Source organism: Dromaius novaehollandiae, chromosome 7 (assembly GCF_036370855.1).
Source record: "Dromaius novaehollandiae isolate bDroNov1 chromosome 7, bDroNov1.hap1, whole genome shotgun sequence".
In the NCBI taxonomy this organism is placed as follows: domain Eukaryota; kingdom Metazoa; phylum Chordata; class Aves; order Casuariiformes; family Dromaiidae; genus Dromaius; species Dromaius novaehollandiae.
The window spans coordinates 6,374,911-6,395,189 of NC_088104.1; the positions used below are offsets into that span (position 1 = coordinate 6,374,911).

A 20,279-nucleotide genomic window follows, 5' to 3' on the forward strand; every position below is an offset into this window, starting at 1 on the left:
CATTCTATACATTCAGGTTGGTATAGTTTCATAACTTTAAAGTATGTTTAAAAGAACACTTGTTAATGTATTTTTCATGATTTAAAAAATTAATATGGCCTCCAGCCATACTACCTCCGTTTTTCTTCTTGTCAGCTCTCAAGAACTCAGCAGGGATAGATTAAATCGGTCCTTCGTGGAAGGCTACTAGAGAAAAACAGGTGTGTCAGGAGGTGGTTTAATATTTGCTCTGAATGGCATGCTGCTAAGGAGCTCTATCTGTGGTAGGTGTCACTTCTCAGATTAGAAGTTGTCATTTTTTGTGACTATCACATTTTGTAAGAACAGATATGCTAGCTCAAACAACACTACAGCTCCCATAATTACAGTCTGCCTACATGAGAGCCTGATCCTAGAAGCTGTTGACTGTGAATTGGGAGTGCTGAGCACCTTACACTGCTGGAGTTTGATTTCTCATATAGTTGCAGCTGTGATTTCTTATTCTTCATTTCTGATAATAAACTGCTGTGTAACATTGGTAACTATTTGACAGCCCATAGCAAGGCCTATCCCAAAGTTGGCAGCACAACTGCAGTAGTAGTTTAATTTCGCCAGTAATAGAAATTGCTATAATTAAGGTTTCAAAGGTACACTTGTAATCCATTTTTAAATTAAAAATGAAATAAACCAGAAAATTTTAAAAAGGGATTTAAAGATTGCTCAGCTGGAGTAACATAAAGAGGAACTCTCTTTTTTACATTTCTTTGTCTCCTTTGTGTTGTTTAGGGTCACTGTGAACCTTAGAAGTTGTCTATTACTCACTTATTAATATTAGCAAAGTTGGGCAAGGGCTAACTTCTTTTTCAAACAAAATCAATGTAAGTTTGTAAATATTTTTAGAAGCTGTATAGCTGCTGGTATATGGAAGAACTATTTTTTTTCATCTGTTCTCATATTAATCTAGCATTTTAGGCAAGATTTAACTAGTATCAATGAGCTATGCAGTTCTGTGACATACTACATTCCATGCTTATAATTTCTAATATCTTTAAAATCATTTTAAAGGCAAATCATTGCCTTTAGAGATATGATCAGTCTTTTTAATAATCTCTATATTCAGTATACATGGATGTCACATATTACTGTTGATTGTAAAATTCTGGTAGGATTTCCAGAATTCCAAGTATTAATTTTACTTATCAAATGGCATTTTATTCACTGTCATACCTCATTCTTTTTGTATGGAAAGTGCTTCATTTTAGAAATCCTGACCCACTGGAATCAAATAAACTTTGGTTAACTGGAACGGCCACTATTTTGTTCTTTTCGACAGTTACATAAAAGTGAATCCTAAATCCTAACTTGGAACTTACACTCTATAAAATTCTAGTGTAGAATTTTCCTTATTTTAAAGCTTTGTGACATACTTAATATCTAATTACCCTTTGATTTTTTGACTCCAGATTGTATTTGGTTTAGATGGTTAGATATTCCAAAATTATTATGCAAAGCACAGTAGCTCAGATACGGTAAATATTATAAGAGACTGAAAAGACTTGGAGCAATATACTTGTAATTTTTAGCTGATTAAAAATTTTTGATGGTTTTTACTTCCTGAATGCTAGGTATCTCACATTCCAATCTAATATTTAGTTTTGCTGTTGTTACTTATACAGTTCATACTTTATGATGGTTCAAAGTGAACATATTTTATGGAAATATTCTCAGTGTGGAAAGCCTCAAAAGCTTGTCATGTATAAGAAAGGGCAATAGTGTTACTGCATAGATTTATTGACCTTAGTTATGACACAGTTCAGGGTTTTACTGGAAGCTGTTAATCCAGTGTGATAAAATCAGCTGTTGACATCTGCATCCAACAAATTCATTGCTGGCTGTGTGCTTCACAGCCCATGTTGGACTGCAGGAAACTCCTCATCCTTCTGTTCTTGCCTATCCAGTAGCTGAGCTAAACACTGTGAGGGGCTGTTTAGTCCTTTTCCTTGTATTGAGCTCCCAAAGAAGACAATTTAAAATTTGCTGACACTGCCTTTTAAAAGGAACCTAGCAAAGGAACCAAGAAACAACACACAAAACAATGGCCATGAACCTGGAAAATTCTATGATAGTGACAAAAATTCCCTTCCTTTTATGGTAAAAATGAATTATCTCATCTGTGTGTTTCTCTCTATGAAGTTATGCTGTTTACCCACTGCCATTGTGCCCAGAGAGATGATATTTGTAAGGGAAAAAGCAGTTTTAAAAATATTAATTAGCTGTCACGCTATGACTTTCATTAGCCACTTGAGTTGCTTTTAATTTTCTATTATAAAAAGTGAAAATGTAAGTACTGAAATACCTGTGTCAATAGGGTGAATTATAGATGTCATGGATTCTTGTCATTTTTGAGTTTTGGTATACTATGTGAGTCTGTATCATAATTTTAGTATATTTCAACCTTACATATTAAATCCATTCTGCTGTGCATTTTTCTTTAAAGGAAATAGTTATAAAAAACTAGGAAAAATGAAACATTTTGCACTGGCAGACATTACAGTTCTATTAACTTGATAGGGAATATGGTGGTTTTATAAAACACTGTAAAACAGTTCAACAAAAAGGCCATGAAGTAATTTATCATGTTACAATGCTCAATGCTATTGAGATTGTAACAGCACCTTTTACAGATGCTGTTATTGCATCCAAGTGTATAAAAAGCCCAATATTTCAGTTATTGGGTAAAACCGTTATATTTTATCTTTGTGTTTTGCTGATGACATACCATATGTTATCTGTGGTTTGTAGTAAGCTGAAAGTTTTCTGTGCTGCACTAAATAAGTTATGTATATTGTGACACAGTAAGAGAGCTTTACATTCGAATCCATCGTGAAAAATTTTACTGGTTTCTTGTAGGGAAGAAGATAGATTATTCGAGCCATAACCAGTAAAGGTGTTTGGGTCTAGCAAATATTATTGTTGAAAAGTTTGTCCCAAGGAAAACATGGCTGATACACTGCAAAAAATACTTAGGTGTGTTGAAGTTACAAATCTTAATAAGTAAGACCTTTCCATTGGTAGATACTGATTGTATTACAGGGTACTGAAATTTGACTGATGTTTTAGACTATGGCAATACAGTGGCATGCCACAATGCTGTTGCTGTAAACGATTAAAATGAACATTTTGAAATGTCCCAAACTAGAACTGCAAGAGATATTGTGAGATTGTTCAGAAGAAAGCTGACAGTTAAATTACATGAAATTTGTGCCAGCACAATTCAAATAGTAAACAGTTGTGTTCGATTTAGCCGATTTTTACATGCATATCTGGCATAAGCAGAATTTAAGCAGGATCAGTGATTTTTGTCACATCAGCATTTCTTTAAAAATGGCAATACATTAATGAATATTTTGTTACACTGTGATAAAAATCTCTGTTTCATGTTTGTTCTGACAAAACCTTTCAAGAGACTTTACTCTTGATTAGAAAGTGATGCTAACACTAGTGAGAAAGAAATAATCTGATGAAAGTTTGAGTCTAGACACCATAGCCTCCACAAATGTGAACAGAAAAAGTAATTTACATTCCTTTCTTCAGTTTTTGATGATTCCCATCACTGAAATTGTACCTTAGCAGTATTGTGTATCTTACATACAAGTAATACAACCCACATTTTCAAGCAGCATCAGAGCAATGAGGACTTCGGTTTTGGGGTTTTTTTTAACTGTTCAGCCCCACTGACCTTCCCTGTTATGGAAGTAGAGGGAGACATTACAATTCAAATGGGTCTTGTAAATTCTTAGGCTCAGACTTGATAGGAACACAAAAGCTGAAGCTATTACATTGTTATCTGATTTTATTTTTTTTAATAAAAAAGGAAAGATCCAGGAAAAATAAGTAAGAGGATTAAATTATTTCATTACAAAATGGAGAGAGGAAAAACAATGCCCAAATCAAAGAAAGAGGCAAGGAAGTGATGCAGATAAGAATGAGGGATAACTTATCATGCTTTTGAAGTTTGAATATCCAGGTTCATGTGCTGGCTCTGGCACAGACTTCTTCAGTTATGGACAAAGGAGTGCTTTTCCCCAAGGACCTGGGTTAAGAGTACAGTAGGAGCCACTGTCATGAACTGAGATGCCACATGATTTGGTTGTGGAGAGAAAACTTTCCAACAGTATTAAAAACATAACTGTACCTGAAGGCTGTATTGGATAACATTTGGAGCACAGACTCTGCTAACTACGATACGGTATCAAACAATATCACAATAAAATGAGAATTTCCACCCGAAATTGGACCTTGCAGAGGATATTAAAGCACCTAAAGTTTCCTTACCTTCAAGAATGAATTGGGGCCAGGAGGAAATGAAAGGTAGAGGTGAAGGGTAATGCGTGTGCGGCTCAGACTTGACGGCATTGAACTCCGGGCACATGCGTTTTGCCAGGGCGAGGCGGGAGCGTGAGGGACGCTGTGAGGGCGGGGCAGGGCGGGGCGGCCACCAGCGGCCCAGGGCTGGTCGAGGCCAGTCAGGACCGGTTGGAACCGGTTCCAGCCAGCCCTGAGGCGAAGTGGAAACGCATCGCGCGGCTGGTCTGCGACCAGGCAAGGGAGTGTGGTGCCAGTGCAAAGAAATCCACAGGCAGGAGGGATATCCACAGCAGGGGAACACCCCCGAGGGGCCATGGGGTGCCCACCCCACAGCCAGGGCACTAAGGAGCAGGGTAGCAGGTGGTCGTTAAGTGTTGGGTGCCAAAAAAAAAGGGTCAGGCGCAGCGCCTCCTGCGCCGCAGGGATTTGCACGGAGTGAGTGTAACCTGCAGCGACAGTAAATAAAGTTGAGATTGGGGAGGGGGAAAGGTAAGTGTTTGTGTGTTTCTGGGTTCAGATGCTTGTGTCAGCTGGCAGCAAATTGACTTGAGTAAAGTTCGGCGATTCGAGGCTTTCAGTAATTGGGGGAGGAAGGGGAGGGGAGTTGCGGGCAGCTGCAGGGCCTGTCGTGGTCTGGAGCTGGGGTAACTGGAGTGGTTTTGAGACTCCGGGAGGAGCTGTGCCTCTGGGGTTAGGAACCTGTGGTGTGAGAGACCCGCTCGTCGTGTCCGTCGGGCTAAGCCTGAACACCATGCAAAAAGTGGGGAAAAGAAGGGTCTGAAGGGAGCCGAGAAACCCGTAAGGGATGGGAAGGCGGTTGTGATGGGACAAGACGGGTGCCTGCTTCAAGCCCATGCTCCAGTGGCCCGGGAGCGCAGTCCCCACCCGCAGGATCCAGGGAAATTAGGCCGGGAGCGGCGGAGGAGCTGGGGTGGCTGTGAAGCACTGGGAGGGAGGGGTGCTGCTGCCGGTGGGGGCAGAGGGTGTGCCGTGTGCTCCGAGCAGAGCTCTGGGGCGCTGGCACCGCTCGGCAGAGCTGGGCTGTCACGGCAATGGTGCAAAAAGGCAGGCTAACAGAGGTGTTAGCAAGTGCTCAGTGCGGCAGGCACCCTTGGTCAGGAATCGGCTACAGGAGCGGTGAGTGAGCTTCAAACGACTGCCATGGAGTGATCCCGAAACGCTGAGCAAAAGAACTTCAGGACTTTGGCAAATTAGTAACAGAGGCCTTTCGGGCAGCCCCAGTTCCTGTGATGAAGCAGACCTGCGGGAGCGGTGTGAGCACACCACAGGAGCCCGGGAGGACTGGAGCAGCCGCCGTGCAGAGGCTGTGGCAGCAGGGAAGCCGGAGCAAGCGGCGTGCAGCTTTTGGCTCGGGAGAGCAGAGGTCTGGGGAGTTTGGGGGCCTGTGCTTCTTGCAGCCACTGTCATGTGTGGTGGAGTAAGTCTTCGGTGTCGGCCGATGGAGGGATGTGTGGAGTGATGGCCCTGATACCGTGAGCGAGGTGCTCTGTGGAAGGCCTGGGAAGAACAGTGTAACAGACCACAGGTGCTTGGGCAGCTGAGGTGTGTTTGCAGGTGAGGGAGAGGGATCCCAAAAAGGTGGTTAACTGAGATCACGTCCCAAATGCTCTGATGGTCTGGTGCAGGGGGTACCACGCCAGAAGGCTAGTGTAAGATCAGCAGCATGGTAAAGGATGATGCGTAAAATCTGGTAGTGTTGTCGACCTCAACAACACTATAAAGGTCAGGAATGAGCAGAAATTCTGCTTATCCCCACCATACACACTGGGACTTAACAGATCTTCCTGGAAGAAAGAGGAAGGATGTGATGAAGAAGTATGGGAAACCCTTTAGAGATCCAGTGCTGTGGATTTAAAAATTTGTGAGCATGACGAAAAAGGCAGAGCTCAGTTAACACTGCAGCATATTGGACAAGCTTGGAGACTTTGCTGTTCAGAGCATTGTTTTACTTCTCAAATGTGGAAATGCCTGTGTTGTATTGAATGAACGTTGTTGACCCATTTTGGTGCTTGGTGGACTCATGAACCTGTTGGCACATCCAGTAGTAGTATTGCTCTTTGCTTGTATACTGCTTACAGTGTTAATTGTTTGCTCATATACTAAGGCATGGAGAGGAATTCAAACTGTTGTGATATGCTTGCTCATGTGTTTTGCAGTATCAAGGGACATGGAGCAAATACTTATTAAATGTATATTTTGCTTATTAATAGGAATTATATTTGAGATTTGAGTAAAAACAAGATAATTTAGAGACAATGCTGTGATATAATACTGAGAGCAGATCTTGGAAGCTATTCTTGACTCAGGTAATACTATTATTTAGAGTTAAAATTAAGTAGGATTTTGTTCAATGGTGATTTGCCCAATACCGACTGTAGTTATCATATGAAGACCTACAGCTTAATATAGAAGTTTTATGATCAGTCTTTATCTTTTGTAGGGTATTTTCAGCAAAGACAAATTCTGACAAACACAGCAAATTTTAACATCGTATTCCAGCATATATAATTCCAATTCAAGAAAATAATTTAATTTAGCAATACTTGCCTTATATTGTCCATTGTTGACACTAAAGAATAGTGTTAGAACATGAACGTAACCTTAATCTCTTCTTACTGTTTCTTTTTTTTTTTTAACAGACCTTGATAATGTAGAAGGCATAGCAGTGGATTGGATTGGAAATAATCTTTATTGGACAAATGATGGCCACAGGAAAACAATCACTGTAGCCAGGTTGGAAAAAGCCGCTCAGAGTCGAAAAACTTTGTTAGAGGGAGACATGTCCCATCCAAGAGGAATTGTTGTTGATCCTGTCAATGGGTATGAAGTAGACTAATTTTTTATGCATGTTTTTATACTATAAATAAATATAGGATTGAATTTTGCTTGGGATGGGTGTTTAGATCCATGTAGAAGTTTATCTGTAATTCCTGTCCAGTATTCTTCCTGAAGTCTTCAGGATAATGTATATGCCGAAATACTGATCTATGTCAAGTTAACTTGAATGCGATACACTCAATTTGTTACAGCAAAAGGTGAATCAGCCCTGAATATATTTCTATGTTAAATTGTTTAATATTAATTAAACTTTACAGTATTCCCCACTATTTCTATCTTCATAAGTCTCAGTTTCTCAAGACGATTATAACGATATACTTGTACATACTGGTGTCTAAACAAGACAGTTACTTTTTATTTCTCACATAATTAATTGTGATAGGCTACATAATAAGAACATAATATTAGTCTGGTACAACTGTGGTAGGTCTAAAAATTCACTGGTACATATTTATTCAGGGAATTGTTACCAGAGGATGTAGGTAGGTAACTCTAGTGTGCCTGGACTGATGATTGTTGCTTTCCTAGTACAAGAATGTATTTATGCTACCAGGATTTCATTTTTGAATTTGTCCTTTGAGGAATGGAAGTGACTGTGGAAAGGCTATAATTAATTATAAGGTCAGATAGTAGGAATGTAAAATCAGACCACCAACCATAACCATGCCTACAATTACTCTGTTAAATTTTTCAGCTCAGTAGATGTGCAGCATAGAAAGTTTATAAAGAGGTATTGTCTGAAAAGGATTATTATATAAAACACTTTTCTATTGAAATAACATACCCTTCATGATTATACTTCTCATGGAAGCTTTTCTTGAAGGAGAGCGTTTATTATGGCATTTTAATTATGTTTAGAAAATATTAGTCTTGAGATAACAAATGTGGAAGTATTAACTACCTTTTGAGATACAATTAAAACATATTAATGTAAATGTTCATTAGTGTAAGAATGTTTTAGCAAATGACATGGTACTAACAAATGTGGAAGTATTAACTACCTTTTGAGATACAATTAAAACATATTAATGTAAATGTTCATTAGTGTAAGAATGTTTTAGCAAATGACATGGTACCTAGAATAAGTACAGACAAAAAGTTAATGGAAAAAACCTCATTAATTGCTCTTTAGCAGTCATGTAAATATTTGTAAAACATATTTTTTCTTCCAATAAAATAAGTACTGTACTGACCTGGGTCTTTGCTTGGGTTTTAGAGACTCAGCAAGTTTTCTAATTTTGTGATTAAACCTAGTGTTGTTTGAGTCAAACATACAGTCAAGGCCATAAACTTCACGGATTGAGAACTAGTTGGCGTTCTTAATGTATATTTACAAAGATAGTTAAAAAAAGAAAAAATCTGTATGACTTGGAAGAGATATAAAAGGAACAAATGGTATATTTGCATATCTGTAGACCTGTGTAATGATAATACAATCTTTTCTTTGTATTTTGCAATGCGTTGTGTAAAAATCTATTTAATCACATTGTGGTTATACATAAAAGTGTACTGAATAAAATTCTTGATCAGCAGGTTTGGCATCATTTACATGAATATGTTCTAATCTGAATGGATTTGATAGCAAAAATATTTTTCAGCGAAATACTTCATATCCTTTGGAAACATGGGGACTCCTAGAATTAAAATTCGCATACTTTACGTGTCAAAGTACAGACAGGTTAAGTGAATAGAGATCACACAAGTTATATCAGGGAAATTGTAGAATTTTAGAAGCATAAATCCGGTGAAATCAAAGGTAAGGCACGTAAATACTAATTAAGTCATGACACCTTTAATATTCATAAGAAGGATGATATTTGTTTAAGATCCATATGACGTTTTTCCTCTGTTTAAGGCTTAATATTAAAAATCCTAGATTTGACCTTAAATAAGCCTTTTCTGTAGTAGATATTTTCACTATCTTGATGTTACTGTGCGTCATATGATCTGGATGCTCTTTTGAGGTTTCATAGGTGACCTACAGGCTCGTGTGCATTTTTTCCTACAAAAGCTGGTGGTACTTAGCACATTTGCTCCTTTCAGCTTTTGTGTAAGTTAGAATTGTATATTTTAAATCACTGGAATCAGAGTTGTCACCAGCAAATTTTGTAATAAAAGCTTAAAATCAGATTCATTCAGTAAGGAAAGAAACAGTAAAAGAAATGTAGGGTAGGTACACTGCTCCACTGTGTACCATAAAACCTTGGCATATAGTATGCTAAAACTGTCTACTAGCTGCTTTTTTTTTTTTTTTTTTTTTTGCAGATATTTTTTTCTAGACATTTCTCTTTCTAAACATTTTTGTAAGGGACATTCTGCTCCTAATAGTTTTTGAGTAATTTGGCTGCTTTCACATGTGATGTGAAGTTCTTAGAATGTCAAGGTTATCCTGTGGCTATTAAACTAGAGTGCAATTAATTCATGAATTGCAGCTTTTTTGATACTATTAAGTGTAATAAAAAGCAGATTTGCATCATAAAAGCAAATTAGACTCAGCCAAAAAAATACCGGTCAGAAGTCTGAAATTTGTGACAAAGTCAATAGTTGCTGGTTTAAAAAAAAATCATTATTTTGTTGTGATTAAACAAGGCCTCAAACAGTTCTTTCACTTCTCATGTCAATTAACCCATTTGGTATTCATATAATTCAATACTTTCCATGTGTACGGAATGCTACTGAAATGACACTTAACAAAAAGGGATTTTTCTCAAGTTATAAAGAGTAGTCCATTTAGAAATAGCAGTGGAAAGAAACATAAAAAAGACAAAATCCTACTGACTTTTGGGTATGCAGTTGCAAAATTTGTTACAGATTTAGGATATGATTCAGATGGTTAAAATGGAATCTGAATGTTCATTTTTATAATTTCATAGCTGGATGTATTGGACAGACTGGGAAGAAGATGAAATAGATGACAGTGTGGGAAGAATTGAGAAGGCATGGATGGATGGCTACAGTCGGCAGATATTTGTAACATCAAAGATGCTATGGCCAAATGGTCTAACTCTGGACTATAATGCGAATGTATTATACTGGTGTGATGCCTATTATGATCACATTGAAAGGATATTTTTGAATGGAACTGACAGAAAGGTAAAAGAAAAATACTGCTTTTTGCCACAGGCATGCTCTTTCCCTGAGCTTCATTGTGTTATGTTAAAAATACTTTTCAAGTTTTTTAAAGGCTGGATAACCCTGCTGCATGTCCAGTGTCACCTCTGTTGAAAAGAATGATGTTAGCAATCATCTCCCGTAGAACATAGTGTAGATTAAAATTTTCAGCTTGAGAGACTGACAGAGAAGTTAATTTTTTTGTTCTTTTTTAAATCTGTTTTTCTCATGTGTCAATGAATTGCATTTTGACTGAACTATCAAACTGCAAAGAGCTTTCCAGTAGAAAGAAACTGAACACATTCCTTTGGCTCTGCCAGAGAGACACTTTATATAACTTAACTGATTATGCTGGTTCCCATGAATCTCAAGGCCTTCTTTGAGCATTTGTTGTGAGTGCAGGGGGGAAACACTCAACAAAGTCCAGTCAATAATGGAGAGATATTTTTTTAGTTGTTACTGATTGCTTTCATAGCTAGCTACAAGTCTGTACAGAAGCTGTGTGTTGTTTTGTAGAAGTAGCACTAGCTTTCAGCTCAAGCCTGGAACAGACATCTGGAAAACAGTTGAAGATCAGGCCGGAATCTGATAATTTAGGGAATGAGAGGAATAATGCTTCATAAAATTAGGACCCTGACACTTGAGATTTTTATGTCGGTCCTAATTGAAAATGCAAAGCGTTGAAGTATCCTTTTACATTTGAGTAAGGATTTTGTGGCAAAACATACGTATGTTTTGATTTCTCCTTCATCCTTTACTCATGATTCCCTCTGCATGATGGCCTTTCTAGGACCAGTATGCAGATCTCCCATATTGAGAATAGTAACTGTAGACACAGTCCTGCTTGAGATTTGTCCATGTACAAACTCACATTGCTTTTAAAAAGCTTTATACTGGATGATCTGCTGTTAAGTCTCTACCAATGCTGTAGTGTTGCGGTTTGTCATAATAGCTCTGTTAGGTTTTACATTTAGTGCTTTTACTTTTGTCCCAAATCCACTCTGGTCCCATAATGGAGGGAGGGGGATGAGCATATTGGGAGCAGGAATTTTTTTTAGTGAAAGAAACCTTGCCTACTAGCAATTCTAAAATTGCTGGAAAGTTACTGGACAGAACAGGTCTAAGAAGGTAAATGTAGCTGCTGTAGATTACACTAGTTTAGAGAATCTTCTCTAACTATTAGTGAGAACTGCTTTTTTTGCAATCCCTCAGAACTGGTGAATGTTAAGAATGAGCTCTCTTTGCAGGCTTTATTTCAAAGCATGTCACAGAATTGTTCCTTTTTTTTAATAAAGTTATTTTCTATTAATCCTGTGATTTGAATAAGATGCGTAGCCATTTGAATAAAATTTACATAGCCAAAAATAACTAGAAGATGCCTGCTTTTGCTATTAACTCCTTTGTTGTTAATTATAGCATATTCTGGTCAAAAAGTATCTGGAGTAATAGCATTTTTAATACTTAAACACTTCAAGTGTCTGCTTAGTGAAGATTTTTAGGGAAAGGGAGATCCTACAAGAATTCTACCAGCAGCTGGTGGATGACTGATTGATGGATTGGTTTTTATCAGAATGAGTTACTGGAATGAGGGGTTTTGAATACAAGAAATCCAAACCCAAAAAGAAAATTTGAAAGGCAAAAGAAAATGCTATTTTGCCACCTAAGCATAGTTGTATTTTAGTGGTTTTATCTCCTTGTTCTTCTCTTGGTGCCATGTCTCTAAATAGAGAAAAGGCAAGGAATCCGATAAACTGTGTCACTGATCCTAGAGGCAAGATAGATATACTGTTGGACATTAGTTCAAGCAAAAAGCCTAGCTAGGAGGAGGAGTTTGGAACTTAGTGGTTCCAGTGTGGCTGCTGTGGTGAAGTATAAAGGCAGGGTTTCCAAAAGTAAATATTTTAGGGTTTTGCTATTTTCTGTTTTTTAAATACTTCAAAGTAAAGTAATTTTCATGTGATAAATATAGACAATATTTTAAAGTTTTGTCTTAATTCTATATGAATTACAAATATTTTTGAATTGCTTCTCTTTATCAGACAGCTCCTGTGTGGTAGTAGTTGCAATTCCTGTGCAGGAATCCTGAGATGGGAGCTATGGCAATGATATGGTTTTACAACTTTCCTGCAGCCACTAAAGTAGAAACAAGATTTGGGGTGTAATTTGTTATTTTATATAAATTGATTGACCAAAAGTGGAAGAAAGTTTGTTTGATTTTGGGAAGAAACTGTGGTATTTATTTTTTTATGGTTGTCACAACCCAAATTAGAGAGGAAGTTTGCAGGAATAAGTGAGCAATTTATGCGTTTAACTTCTTGTACAAGGATAACCAGCTCACAAACACTATTCTGTGCTGTTGGTTTAAAAAAAAATTACTGAATTAAAGTCTAGTTCAGGTAGAAATCATTTCAGTATTATAAGGTTGATATCTGTGTTTACTGGAGAAGAGGATTTCAGCAACATCTTAAAAGCAGCAAACCTGTGATATAGTTGAGAGATACGCAAATTTATGTAAACATCCATGTTTCATCCCTAGGAAAAAAGGTAGATATTTACCATACATAATAACTGCATAGTTTCTTGTGCATTATCTGACAGGGGCCACTTAATATGAATATGTAAGGTGTTCTGAAGCTGACTATTGATGTTGGTGCATAACACAGCTTTTGACTCTTTCTTTGCTTTTATTGCTTAAAGTCTGCATGTTTGGGGAGAAGTGCTTCTCTCTGTTATTTTCCTATTTTATACTCTCTGAAGTGTATGCTAATAAAAATTAATAATCATTTTAACTTGATAATACTCATTTAACACTAATTGCAGGTAGTCTATAATGGAAAAGATTTGAATCACCCATTTGGACTGTCACATCACGGAAACTATATTTACTGGACAGATTATATGAATGGGTCTATTTTCCAGTTGGATCTGGTTACAAGGAATGTGACGCTGCTAAGAAGTGAGAGACCGCCTTTGTTTGGGCTCCAGATTTATGATCCCCGTAAGCAGCAAGGTATTAATAAGATACAGTTTCTCTGAAGGTCTATTAAAAAAGGATATTTTCCCTCAACTTTTCTAATATTTTCGAGGATACTAGTAGAACAAAAAAAATGTGTAGATGATGGCATGACAAAGGTGCTTTTCAGTGTTTCAGTCTATTGATGTTGAAATTGATCATCTCATACTTATTAAAAACAAACTGTACTAATACTATACCAAATTGCATTTTTCTGTGTATTTACCCTATCTTTATTACCACTTTCCTTGTGTGTGAAAGAGATATTGGGAAAATATAAAATACAGCAGATGATAGTGTATATATGCATTGGCTTATGCACATGAAAGATAATATTGAATTTACCTTTTCTCAAATAAGATCATAAATACCATCTGTCTTTTCCTTTTTGTAATTTTCTTCCCAATCTTGGTCTTCATTGGCACCATGTGACTTAATCTGCTGAGAGTACCTGGTGCTGTTATACAGAGTCAAACTAAGTGGCTTTTGAGGGTAGCGGAAATATCCATTCTTCTTGCTACTTGTATCAGTAGAGAAATGAGATAAAAGGCCATAGGATAGCATGGATGAAGTTTAGATAATGCAATTCTTAGCACACAGGTTAATTGACAATTGTATTTCACTGAAAAAAAGTTGGGAACCTATTTACTGCATGGGGCATTTACAGGCACTTGGAATATTTGCTCTCTGTAGTGAAAACATAGTCTACCAGAGATAAAAAGCATAAAACTAAACATCAGGAATGAGTATAGTATAAATAAAATACTGTTTAAATGTTAACCATATTAAATATTTATATAGATCTCAAAAAGAAGAACATCAGGCCTATTAGGTTATCATTTTTGATATGTAGAAAAGTGTTTCCAGTTCCTATAGAAAACCCGAGCCCCTTAGACGTTGGCAGTTTTGTTACATTTGGTTTTGTATGTGAAACAATAATGAAGAAAATGTAAAAGTCACCATTTCTAGGAATGTTACTTATTATAGATACAACTTTAAAACATGCTTTGCTCAGCTATAATGGCCAGTGTATTAAAATAGTGGGTTTTTCTTTTTCTTTTTCTTTTTTTTTTTAAGATTTAGAGATCCTATTCACAGATACTTTGTCTCTGTGCATAAAGCTTAGTTGTGTTTTCAGTGTCTTCACCCTTAGATTTGGATGTGGTATAGTGTCTTGTTTATGTCCATTCTTACCACTTGGAAGCTCTGTGTCTCTATCCTTTTTAAGTCAGTGAATGTCTTACAGAGCAACTGATAAAAGTAGATAGAATACAACAGTAGAAAAAACTACTTAGCTTTCATAGATAGAGAGAAAATACTTAGCTTTTGTATTTATTAGAGGCATTTGTGTGTTTATATATAAATCATACACTTATCTATGAAAATAAGGTATAATGATTGTTTTACTGATATAGACTGGCTAAATATTTTGCCTATATGTAGCCTTAGACTTATGTGTGGGGTTTATATACCTTATATATTACGTATTTTTTGAATGCTTTTGTTCTATTAGTTTTATCTACAAAAAACTGACTGGTGATTTACAAAGGGGTGAAATACAGTTAAGTTTTCAAATTGTATAAGATGGCATATATAGGGTTATTTAATTATGCTTCATTATAAAGTTCACTATATGTGTTTCTTTCAAGCGTTAGTAGATGTGGTTAATGTTCTTTTAGATAGAGAAGGTGTCTGTCTTCCCCAAAGTATGTCTACCAGTTTGTTTCTGCTTGGTAAAACTGCTTTTCACAAGGTCTCACTTTACCATCTGAGACCCTACTGAAAAGCTTAGTGATTTTCTTTACAACACTGAAGTATGAAGTCTTCCCTTTACTTTTGACTGCTAGCTTTTCTTAGAGAAAGCCACTGAGGTTATTATTTCATTATGGAGTAAGGATGTCCAGGAAGCCATCTTGCAGTTGGTTTTATGAGTTTGGAGGTAATGCTGAAATACTCTCTTTTCTCATATTTTAACATATTTTTTCAGTATGTAAAATAAACTGTAGTATGTGTTCACTACTGTGCTATATCAAGGTCATCACAGTGTGAATTGTTGTATAACAATATCTCTTACTTCAGATGCTTTTCAGATACTCTCTTTTACTTCCAATGTTGCTTAAAAACAAGCTTCTGTTTTTCGTTTTAGACAAAATCTGCCCCCAAATCTACCCTCAAGTTAGCAAAACTTTGGGATACTGTGGGCTGTTTCTGCTAAGAGAGAATGTAGTGATTCCTTTCAATACATAGTGCTTATACTGCTTCACTGGGTACTTAAATTCCTTTTGTTAAAAAAAAAATGTAAATTAAAAAGTGAATGCAGTCGTTACAAGTTCCAAAATCAGCTGTTAAGTCCAGAGGTAGAAGACTAAAATGTCTTCTGTGCTGGCTGTTGTGGCATGTTTCCCCTTAGTGAATCTTTGAGACCACTGCATTTTTATTTTCCCGGGCCATTGCCCCTCTAATCTAACAGGCTGTATTGTTTTACACAAGCTTATTTGAATGTTCAGTGGGGTGTTAATGGAGTGTAGGACACATTTGCTTCTGAGATGTGATGTATGATGGGTCAAATAAAAAGTCTGGGACTAAGTTATTACGGAGTCCTGCAGGACTGTATCCTAAGGTATATTGAGGTACATCTTAAAATTAGAAGATGCTGATGTTTTGAAAATTTTAAAATATTTGCTGGTTATCTGATTTGCATTTAAAAATGTGCAAATGTTTCTCTGCATATGCAGGTATAGCTCTGACAGGATAGAACTGTTTAATATGTGTTTTTGCTGCTAGCTCTATGAGAACCTTTTCTGTGGAAAAATTAAGTCGTCGTGCAGTGAGGAGGAGGAGATTGCATAGAATTTATTTTAACCCAGGAAGTCAATTAATGTTTTGTGGATCTAAATGGAGGAGCAGAGGAAAGAACACCTGTTTTATACTTCAACAAGAAGATCGGAGACCAGTTCTATTTTTAGGACTCGGCAAACTTGAGATTCTGAAGTTTTATACCTTGCCTGATCATACATAGTTAATTAACACAAACTCCTGAAATTTACAGAGCTCTGATCATGAGAAGTGGAGTGCCCTTGGCAGCGTATATCTCAATAATTAGGTCATGACCAAAATGACATAGACAGAAATTGTAACATTTGCTTCAGTGGGCTTTGGTTGTAAATACGCTTGTCCAAGAAATGAGGTGGTGAGGATGCAGCAGCCCCTGACAAATGATAGAAACATTTGACAACTGTCAGTATCTTCATGTGAACAACACAGTGCTTTTGGGAAGAAACATCAGCAGAGGAAAAGAAGGCAAGGAAATAGCAGATGGATTCAGAGAAGAGTAGTGGAATAGCTGGTTGCCATAGAACTGATTACACTTTTAATTTTTGTCTCTTCTTCTTTGTCTCTTTCTTTTGTTTTTTTCCTTTTGTGGTCAGAGTATTTTAACTTCTGTAGCTGCAGAATATAGACATCAGACTATTTCTCCCCCACCCCCCACCAATATTTCTTACTACTACATACATAGTAATCTTTAGGCACATGTAGCTGGTCATTAAATATTTTGTAATATTTGTTCTTCTCATTCTTCATGTGAGAAAGAATGTTGTGAGCTGGTGCTGAAATTGTTTTTTATTCTTGCAGGTTATTGCAATCTGTAACTAAAACCATATTGTAGTATTACAACCTGTGGGAACCAAACTACGGGAATGATGTTCTCTAAAATAGAAAATAATTGTAGAAAGTTTTTTTTAATGTTCTTGCATTCTCAAAATACCTACTTGCTTTGCCATGGCTGTTAGTTTTAAAGTTGCTCTTTCACTTTCACAGGTGATAATGCGTGTCGTGTTAATAATGGAGGCTGCAGCACTCTTTGTTTAGCCATTCCTGGAGGCAGAGTTTGTGCCTGTGCTGATAATCAGCTTTTGGAGGAAAACAGTACAACCTGCACAAGTAAGACTTTTTAATGAATGTCTAGATTGCTATTACTATTAGGGGATAAAGTTAAATATGACAATAAAACAAAAACATGAAATCTCCTAGAGGCTTTTTGTAGTTCTGTAGGACAAACAGCTATTCCTTGAATAAACTTTCTAATCAAAGACAGATTGTTAAATGTAGTAAAGATTTAAAAAAGACAAAATTTTAAGTATATAATATTTGAGCATGAAAATGCATTGGAAAATGTTTCATGATGTCCGATATGGTAACACATTGAAATACTTCACAGGCCTCCTTTGTATTTTATAGAATATCAGAAATGTCAAAAAATGTCATAATAAAATCCATATTAACTGGTTTCAGAATACTACATGGGCTAAATATTTTAAATTGAAATCTGGCATAGCAAATGCTCGTGCTGAAACTGTTCATAAAACATGTCAACCATATTTTTTTATATAATAAGTCCTGACATAGATGATTGAAATCTTGCATTCTCTTTCTTGCATCTATTCCTTGGATGTCTTCATTGAAACACTGGTAAAAGATCTTTGTGTTCATAACAAAATGTGAGATTTTCAATTAAAAGTAATAACTCATCAGAAAATGCATTTAATATAGGTAACTTACTAAATGTTTAGACTTAATATTTGTAATTTATTCAAAATTCTCTCTCATTGATTCATATGTTTCTTGAGTGTAGTGTGTAAAACTTCACATCAGTCTCCAGCTATAGCTGTAGTAATGCTGAGTAAAGTGAAAGGATTATTTCATAATGTGTTGAGTGTTATTGAGTTCACAGTCACGGAGAACTTTACACAAATGCATGCCTTGCAGATCCATCACAGTTACCAAAGACAACTATTTATTTTTAGCATAAAATTCTGGAAAGTGGACTTCTTGCTGGTAAGATGGATTGTAAGCACTAGGAAAAGAGGTTAGATGTTTTCAGATCTGAATGAAGCACGTTTCCTGCTTTTTCCCAGCACACTTCAATACTCAGCTCTTTCCAAAGACTTTGGTGTCCCTGACAGGGTTATAGAGTGAGGTGTTATATTTGCACACGAAGCATTCTGAATGTTGTGTTGAGGAATGTATCTGCCTGAATTTATCAGTGAACTTGTAGCTTGCTACTTAATTCTAACTCAGTAGAATTTTATCCTTCCTCCTTTGCTGAATCTGTATCAGCGCATAATCTAGGCGTTTTTGAGTTGTCGCTTGGATCCAGGAATCAGCTTTTCAGCAATCATTTTCTGGCCCTTTAAATAGCATTAGAATTTGTTCTCTGTCTGTAAAAATATTTTCCGTTCATTGTCAATGAGCTATTACAATTACTTTAAGCTAGTATTTTTAGTGTCTGTTGTCTGAGCACAAATTTAAAAAACAGTTTCAGTGGCATTCTGTTTTGAGTTTTTCAATTTATTAAAAATACGTTCCCTCAACCATACACTCAGATATGCATGCTACTACAGGCTTCAGGTGGAATTACTATATATATAAGAAGTTTACTATAAAGTATTCTGAAGAGTAATAGCAAGAGTTTGTATCTATTTATGTACAGGTAGTATTGCATTCTGATACGCATCAAACTGATGAAACATACAGGCTTCTTGGATCTTTTTCTTAGTTAAACCTGGAGAAGTGCTACCACAGCTGTGCAAAGCTGAACAGTTTCAGTGTAACAATAAGCGCTGTATCCAGGATCGCTGGCGCTGTGATGGAGATGATGACTGTCTGGATGGCAGTGATGAACATTCGGATGTTTGCTGTATGTACTCTTTTACATTTTAAATCATACCTCATAATTTATTTTAAAAATTGTGAACGTGACAGTCTAAGTCTTTGTTAAATATTAAGTCTGAGTGAAGTCAGACAAAAGAAATAATCCTGAAATAAATCATGTAATGTTTCATAAACTTCTTTTCCTGTATATAATAATAGTAATCTTGTTAAATTGCATTTATGTACTGGTTTCATAGCACAGCACAAGACCAGTGTATCAGTCATCTTTTGATTTTGATGTTGTCATTTATAATTCTTTGGGTGTAATTATTTTTGCTTTGTTTCCCACTATTGTGCTTTTTTTAATAAGGGTCATGGGATAATTCAGGTTGGAAGGGGCCTCAGAAGGTTTCTAGTCCAAGCTTCTTCTAAAAGGATAATCAGCTATGAGGTCCGACCAGGTTATTAAGGGCTTTATCCAGTCAGGTCTTGAAAATCTCCAAGGATGGAGGCTGCACAACCTCTGCTACTGCTTGACTGTCCTCATGGTGAAAAAGTTTCTCCTTATATCCCATCTGAATGTCTGTTGTTTCAATTCCTGTCTGCTGTCTCTTGTCCTCCCATCATGCACCACCATGAAGAGCCTGGCTCTGTCTACTCAATAACTTCTTTGTAGGTATGGGAAAGTTGGTATTTTTTCCCCGCAAGCTCTTTTCCAGGCTGAAGACAGAAGGGCTGCCATCATGGTAGCCCTCACTCCAGTTTATTCATGTCTTTCTTGTGTTGGAGGGCCCACAACTGTAGTAGTCTGCATGTGGGTGATGATCACTTTCCTTGACTGGCTGTGCACCTGTTAATAGAGCCAAGGGTGCTGTTGGCCTTTGCTGCCAGGGCACACTGCTGGCCCTTGGTTCAGCTTGCTGTCAACCAAGAGCCGCAGGGCCTTTTCCACAGAGCCAGCACCCAGCCTGTATGCTGGGAATTATTTGCATTTGTCCTTGTTGAATTTCATAATATTCCCATTCCTCCAGCCTGCCTAGGTCCCTCTGAATGGCAGCTCTGTTCTCATGTGTATCAGCTAGTCCCCTAATTTGGTGTTATCTACACGTACAGGATTATTGCTTGCAAAATGAAGACAATATATTTAACTACACAGCAGACAATTACTGAGCATAACATTATTAAACACTTCATTGATTGTTGGCATTGAAGTCTTGAACAGAGTCCAAGAAAGTAGAGTGCAAGATCAGAAGATGCCTTAAAGCTTCACTTGTTTTCTTCTGTATTGTGCAAAGAA

The 20,279-nt window shown here is 36.8% G+C and overlaps 1 protein-coding gene across 1 annotated transcript in view; it reads left to right on the forward strand.

Moving 5' to 3' along the window:
* Positions 1 to 20,279, forward strand: part of LRP1B (LDL receptor related protein 1B) — a 750,266-nt gene that overhangs the window by 448,469 nt on the left and 281,518 nt on the right. Inside the window, exons 12-16 of the mRNA XM_064515494.1 lie at positions 7,008 to 7,188; positions 10,080 to 10,299; positions 13,138 to 13,327; positions 17,150 to 17,272; positions 18,888 to 19,028. Coding sequence (XP_064371564.1) covers positions 7,008 to 7,188; positions 10,080 to 10,299; positions 13,138 to 13,327; positions 17,150 to 17,272; positions 18,888 to 19,028 — 855 coding nt within the window. The remainder of the gene's footprint in view (positions 1 to 7,007; positions 7,189 to 10,079; positions 10,300 to 13,137; positions 13,328 to 17,149; positions 17,273 to 18,887; positions 19,029 to 20,279) is intronic.